Source organism: Phyllopteryx taeniolatus, chromosome 12 (assembly GCF_024500385.1).
Source record: "Phyllopteryx taeniolatus isolate TA_2022b chromosome 12, UOR_Ptae_1.2, whole genome shotgun sequence".
NCBI lineage: Eukaryota > Metazoa > Chordata > Actinopteri > Syngnathiformes > Syngnathidae > Phyllopteryx > Phyllopteryx taeniolatus.
In genome coordinates, this window is record NC_084513.1 from 2,204,694 (window position 1) to 2,212,306 (window position 7,613).

The 7,613-nt window shown below is 42.1% G+C and overlaps 1 protein-coding gene across 2 annotated transcripts; it reads right to left on the minus strand.

The window, feature by feature from the left end:
* Nucleotides 1–574: 574 nt before the first annotated feature.
* Nucleotides 575–4,346, minus strand: LOC133487044 (gamma-crystallin-1-like). Of its 2 annotated transcripts, XM_061793010.1 has the most exons (3): nt 4,208–4,346; nt 3,888–4,130; nt 575–926 (listed from the first exon to the last, which is right to left on the minus strand). In XM_061793010.1, the coding sequence occupies exons 1-3, from the start codon at nt 4,214–4,216 to the stop codon at nt 654–656; spliced, it is 525 nt and encodes a 174-aa protein (XP_061648994.1). In that variant the 5' UTR covers nt 4,217–4,346; the 3' UTR covers nt 575–653. The 2 variants fall into 2 exon arrangements, with proteins under 2 accessions (XP_061648994.1, XP_061648993.1); XM_061793009.1 differs by lacking the exon at nt 4,208–4,346 and having other exon boundaries at nt 3,888–4,148.
* Between the last annotated feature and the right edge of the window lie 3,267 nt (nt 4,347–7,613).

Here is a 7,613-nt window from a genome sequence, read left to right on the forward strand (position 1 = left end):
CTTTATATGCATGGATTACCTGGGTTCTTCCCAACATCTGGTGAAATAGTCATGTCAATAGCACCTTTGGAAATACATTTAATGAGAAAAATAGTGATGTGTTAAATACTTATTTCAGTTTGAGGGTTACTTTTTAAATGTTTACTTTGTAATGTTATTTTTTATTTAGTGTACTATCTGGCTGGCAACCAGTTCAGGCTGGACCCCGCCTCTCGCCCAAAGATAGCTGGGATAGGCTCCAGCACGCCCGTGACCCTTGTGAGGATAAGCGGCTCCCAGAATGGATGGATGGTTTTGAAATTCTTTAGATTACGTTAAATTGCCATTTTATTTTATTTTCTCAATTGTGGGGGGAGGAGGGGGGGTGGAATGGAGGGGACTTATGAATAAATGTATGTTGATTATGATGGAGCTGCGCATCTGTCGCTAAGATACGTGAGACAGATGACAGAGTCTCAGTGTGCTTACGTGCCAGTGTTTTATTGAATTGAATTCTCGACGAGGTTTAGGATGTCTGGCCACGACCAATTGTGGCAGGACAACATTCCAGGGAGCAAGAACCAAAGTCCACACATTTAAGCACTGATGCCATTTTATTCAGCGTGTGAGAAAGTGCAAAGAGCAAACACTTGACGAGAATCTCTGTCTTCTTCTTAGAGGTCCAAGAGACGCTTCATGGAGCCCACACGCGAGGTGGAGCCGTTCCACTCGTTAAAGCTCCGGTAGGGGCCGGGTCGCAGGTAGTAGTGGCGGCCCCTGTAGTTGGGCTGCTCGTACATTAGCCAGTGTCCATCAGCAACATTGCACGAGTTAAAGTTGGACACACGGAAGCGCTCTGAGAGGTTGGGGCAGTCATCGGTCAGCTCAATCATTTGACCCTCCATGTCAAAGTTCTCGTACAGATGCATCCTGAAGGAGCCGCTGTGCTAATGAGGAGACACGAAGTTCAAGTTAATTATTAGCATTTTCTTCATGGCCATTTTACCTTTTAATAATACTGTTTATCAAATAAAATTATAATTCTAAATGGAATAATTGATCCATCCATTTTCTATAGCCCTTGCCCTCATTAGGGTCACGTGTGAGCTTGACCATGGGCGGTCGTAGGCGGCCTCCCAGGGCGGCAGTATCTGGGGGGGGGGCAGCACTGCGGCCACTTCAGCTGGTTTTCTCTGCACCCCCTGCCCATTTCCCCCCTGTTGACAAAAGTTATTTGATCCATAAAAAAAAACTAATAGACATTTAATTTAATAATCGTCATTTATTTTTTTAAAGCTTCGTTTTTCTCTCAAAAGTGCCTCAGTAGCTTGCCGCTGATGCCGTGCAACTAACTTCCATGATGGCGCATGTAATAAAAAAAACTAGTGGTAATCGGCCGCGATGTAACCGGAAAATCTGTGCCGACCTGGCGTTAGCAACAGAACCACAAAGTTGCAGCATTTCACCAAAAATACTAAAGAGGATTGTGATCCAAAACCCCAAGAGTCAAAACTTGCCTTTCTTGGCAGTATGACAGCAATAGATGATCATCTAAAAAGCCAGCACATTGTAGCTGATTCACTTATTGATGAAAAAGGACAGTCATCTTGGTCAGCTATTTGGCTAGTTAGCTGCTTACTGATTAGTGACGCTACTTGCTTCTAGCTGTAAACGTTAATATTAGCTAATGGTGACGATTTTCTTAGCCTTGGTTTTGTGAGTGATGGAACCTTATAAACACAGATGTGAATAGAAAATGCAATATGCCAGCACGCCGTAGCAACCCGTCTACGTGGCTATATGGCGGCCACCTTGGTGGGGGCATCGTTCCCATCAAAGCCAATGCATGTACATTGAAGATAAATAAGTAAATAAGCTAATTTCTCAACTGATTTTTCTTTTTTTACAGATTTACTTTTTTTCAATGTCAAAGCATGTGCTAATACAGAACATCCATCCATCCATTTTCTGAGCCGCTTCTCCTCACTAGGGTTGCGGGCGTGCTGGAGCCTATCCCAGCTGTCATCGGGCAGGAGGCGGGGTACACCCTGAACTGGTTGCCAGCCAATCGCAGGGCACATACAAACAAACAACCAGTCACACTCACAGTCACACCTACGGGCAATTTTGAGTCTCCAATTAATGCCTGTTTTTGGGATGTGGGAGGAAACCGGAGTGCCCGGAGAAAAGCCACGCAGGCACGGGGAGAACATGCAAACTCCACACAGGCGGGGCCGGGGATTGAACCCGGGTCCTCAGAACTGTGAGGCTGACGCTCTAACCAGTCGGCCACCGTGCCTAATACAGAAAATGTGAACAAAAATAAACTAAAATATCCTTACCTATGAAAGGATATTCCCAAATCCCTTGTTGTGGTTGCACATGAGTGTTCATATATTTGGTTCTATTTTAAAAAGCCTTCAACAATTACAGCTAAAAATGTTGAAAGCTGGAGTATCGCCTTCATTTTAACTTGCAATATCATACATAAACATCATAAAACACTTCAGGAATACTGGTACAAGCTGCAAAGTTAACTGCACTATTATCTTAATTTTCTTAATTTTTAATATGCACATACCTTAAAGGTCCCCTTCCATCAGAATATATTTTTTTCTTTTTATGCATAAGTCCAATTGATGTTTCTCAACCTATGCCATTTTTCAATTGAATGCAAGAGGCAATAAATGACAAAAGGCTTGCAAAACAACCGGATGAGATTTCCGTGTATTTGTGACATAAAAAGTTGACTCGTTATTCAAGTACCTGCCCACCTTGTGGTTGGTACCCAACCACTCAACTCAGCTGAATGGCAAGACAGCGAGTGAGTCTCACCTGTTGCCAAGCCATAAAAATAGAGTCTATAACGTATACATGTGTTTTATAACAATACTTAACTATATTCATAATTTATTCATGTAGCAGTGGGCGAAAACACGGAGATTGCGGTCATTTTCGCCAGCAATGATCATCGGGGCAGGTTAAATTCAAATGAATGGAAGCGGATGATGTGCCTCACTTCAAAATATCCCCTTCTCTTTTTATTTCCACTTGCGAGGAAACTGAACGTCGCATCGAAGAAGGCAACATCGTTATGAATACTTGGCCACCCCAAGCTTCTCGACGCGAGTAGTCGCCGTGATATTTCCTAATCAGAGCCAAGCTCTTTTCCATATTTAAACGATGAGCAATCCAATCAGAGTGAAACTCATTTACATGTCACATAATAATAAGAACTCCGACCATCTCAAAAGCGAGGCAGCAAAGAACAACTAGAATAGCTTGAAAAGGGACATTTTGGGCATTTCCAACCGAGATTATCATGCAAACCCGATTAAAGGACATCAAAGATTATAAAAATTGAATTTTAAAAATTGATTGAAGGGGACCTTTAAACACTTAAAGATGGAAGCTAATGATTGTTATATAAGAGCAGCTGCTTGCTGGTGTGATAACCTTCAATTTTCAAACGATCCGATTAGATAAATAATCAGTGACTCGTTGATTAACTAAATGATGAATAACAATGTGTGGCAGCCCTAATTTTGACCGGGATAAGATTCTTTCCATCCCTCCCCTACCAATGTATTTCGATCAGCACCTGGACACCTCATGCGGTACACTTGTACAATCTAATGAAATCCAACACAAGCGATGTATCAAGAATTAAACATTTTTGTACCGATCATTTAACAGAACGTTTACTCTGGTGGGCGCAAACATTTTGGTTGTTGCCATAAAAACGGTCAAAATATTTGAAACAGCTCTATGATGCATGACTGCAAACTACAATGACAATAAGATAGATCATGAGTACATCTCAAAACTGAGCATTATTATTTGGGAGTTAGAGATATAAGGCCCCCAACGACCTCACCCTGTAAACAATATTGTGTTAAAGTCATTACCATGGGGATGAGGCGGCAAGAGCGCACGCAGTCGTTCATGGACGTGGTGCCCATGCAGTCCGGGTTGTCCCCTCTGCTCAGAAAATACTGGTTGCCCCTGTAGCCCGGCCGGTCGTAGAGCATGAACATGCCGCTCTCCACACGGATGGAGCGGCAGCGCTCGAACATGTCCTGCAGATCGGTGCAATCGCCAATGCACTCATAGTGGCGGCCCCGGAAGTTCCTGTCCTCGTAGAAGATGATCTGAAGGGCAAAATACATCAAAACAATCATAAACGTAAGATTATGTGCGGAATGAAGAAAAACATAACAAATCAGACCTTCCCCATGTTTGCAGTTGCACTTGGTTCTTGTTTGTTGGCAGAGCTCAATGCTTATATACCATTCTTGTTGTTAGAAACCTGGCCCGCCGTCAGCAGAGATTCCGTAGGAGTCTTCTCTCTTCTCTGGGGGGGTCATTGTGCCGCTTCCACAAAACAACCATGACGCCCGGAAAAGCCAACGCGGCGCTCCTCTTGTTGGTCATGTCAATAGGATTCATTCCATCACGGGGGAAGGATCGTTATCGCTAAACATGTAAACGGAGCTCTGGAAACACACAGGACGAGACACTCAGCAACATTACAGTCGAGGTTTTTACTACGTATGTGGAAATGCTTCAAATACGGTAAATAGAAATAGAAAAATGAAAAATGGTCGTGTGGCAACAACTTGCAAGGCAAAAACTACAGTGCTCTCTTATTCGCTTATTTGTGACTTAAGGGAGAGTGGAGTAAGTTGAGCCACTTTTCTTTTTTTCATGATCACTACAGGAAGGGAGTTAACTTTTTGGGCAAATATAGGAATTTATATTTCAGGATGTTGCGCTTCCCCTGCAAAAAAAAGCTGAGTTAATGTGACAACTTGAATTTTTTGAAATCTTTTTAGGGGGTAATACATTTAAAATGGTAGCCATGGGGTCAACCGGTTGCTCAACTGACCCCATGGCCACCATTTTTAATCTGTTAACCCCTCCAGCTAATATGGTGCACTTTTATGCTAGCTGTAGCAACCAATTTTGCAGCTCATAGCTATCCGAACTGATGTATAAAACAAATTTAAAACTATGTACTTTGGTCTTTACACAATCATCATGAATCTTATGATAGAGTAAATTTACTTTCATGAGCGAAAAACTCAACTTTTAAGCTGTATAAATAATGAAATACTTGTTATGAAGAAGAACAGCACCATCTGGTGGGCCTGTGTCCTCCTTACCCTTTATGTAGTATGTATGAACAAAAAAGCTATTAATAAAATATGAAGAAATCCTGTTGCCATCTTAGACTGTTATTTATATTGGTGGTTGATTAGACTTATTTTTCTTTTCAGACATCTTTGGGTGGCTATGTAAGAACTAAATGAATTAAAAAGGTGTTTCACAATATAATAATGTGAGTGGATAAAAATATTTTTTTTTCACACGATATAATAATGTGAGTCAATAAAAATCTAAAGTAATGGTTTCATGAAGAAAAAAAAAGTACAACATAAATCAGCAATAAATGTGACAGTTAAATAATGTATACATTCCAAGAACCACTGTTTACATACACAGAAACAACAATGACAAAAAAACGTAACTACAAGGACGTTAATTATTGCAAGAAAAAAAAAATCCACATTGCATTGTACGAATCTCGCGGCTTGATGTCATATATGCTCGTTTCCATTAGCATTAGCAGCTAGCTTTGCGAGCGATCATGCAAATAGTTACACGGTGGGCCGGCCATTCGCTGTCTGGGCTTCTTGTTCATTACAGTCTGGTTTAGTCAGTGTAGTGTTCTGAAGAATGTCATATTGTCCATATATGTTTTATTTAGTGCTGCTTGCTTAAAACTAGATGTGGCCTGAAAGTAACCTTGGCCACTGGCGGCCATCACACAGGATCACAGGATGGCGTACAAAGGGAGGAAATCGCAGAATGGTCCAGTCGACAGTTGGGCAACAAACAAGTCATTCCCTCGGATGGCGCCATCAACAGGAACCAAATAGGGTGAAGGCTGCAGAACAGGACGAGAAGGAGTCACACGAGGTCCAATAGCTCCCGGACGACTCGCCCCTCCCGCACCTTAACTGTTATCTAGAAGTTGTGAGGGCTGCAAGGGAAAAGTGCTCTTTTTTTTCTCCATCTGCACCACGGGTGCGAGGTCGGTTTCAGGGAGAGAGAAACAGCCCCGAATTCTGTGACTCTGTACTCTTACTGAACTCCTGAGCTAAAGACGGAACAAATTGCAAGTTTGTGTAAGTTTCTTTACTGGTGACCCTTTCAGAGAAAAGGAACACGCAGCGGTGAGTTTGGCAAAATGTATTAATTCGGGCCTTGGGCCCTGGGTGACACGCTAGTGGCGTAAACACTCCAACAAGAATCAGTCCTCTATTTATTTATTTTTTTATTCTATTTATTTCGCGATCGATCAACAAACAGCTAGCATCTATTCAACATAAAACGACATTCTTGATTCTTCTTCGTGTCCTTTTTTGCTTTGCCTCTTTTTGATGTAATATTTTTACATAGTGCCCCCTAGTGTTCCAACTGAGATACCACATCCATCCAGCCTATCCCGGCTATCTTTTGGCAAGAGGCGGGTTACACCCTGAACTGGCCACCAACCAATCGCAGGGCACATATAAAAAAAACAACCATTCACATTGATATTCACAGGCAATGTAGAGTCTTCAGTTAACCTACCATGCGTGTTTTTGGGATGTGGGAGGAAATCGGAGTACCTGGAGAGAACCCGCGAACGTGCAAACTCCACACATACAAGGCCTGATTTGAACGTGGCCTATCTGTGTTTGAAATTGCCTCACTAGAAATGTTTGTAGACAAGAAAATGCAGTTCAGACGGAGCGGGCAAACCAAAGCCTGCAATCCCGCCTCTTGGAGCACCTTTCTTCCTTGGGTGGAATATGCCAACAACTCCCTCACCAGCTCCGCCACAGGTATGGCATGTTATGGTTTCCAACCTCCTTTGTTTAAGAAACAGGAGCAGACAGTGGCAGTTCCCTTGACTCGGGCCTTGAGGGTAAAGACTTGAGACTTGTGACTTGCAAAGCAATGACTTGGTCCTACCTCTGGTACGCCACCTATAGGTATGCGCTGGAATTGCGAATGACTTAACATTTCTATCACCACTACATTGTGCAGTTAGCCATCAAGCTGTGCCTACAACCAAAATCCATCTTCCCTTAAATATTTTGTTAGTTAGGCTGGTGTCTCTGTTGTGGTGGCCCATGCGCGGCTCACGCAGCAGTTTGAACGGCTCCAGTGCAAAGTACTTTTTAGCAGCTAGTTGGCTCACGGACTGGCGGTGGACCTGTGTTCTGTCGAGTCAAGCAGCTTTGTCAAACCACACTTCCACGATTGATATACCAATATTTGGTATATATTATATTTATACGATACAGTACATTGGATAAGCCTAATTTGACAAGGGAAGTTGTCCAAAAAGTAAAAAACTAACTTAAATAAATAAATATTTTTGACAGTTTCAAAAACTATTTTATTGATTATCTCAATTTAAAGGATCGGTGATTAAAAATGGCCAAAGTGACAAAATAGTTCATACGCAAGAGTATCTACTGTATAGTTAAATAGCAAGTATTAATATCAAATTTTTTCCATTTTTTTCTGATAACGAAAAGAGCAGAGCAGATGTGCTTGCTCAAGTGTGCACATACCCT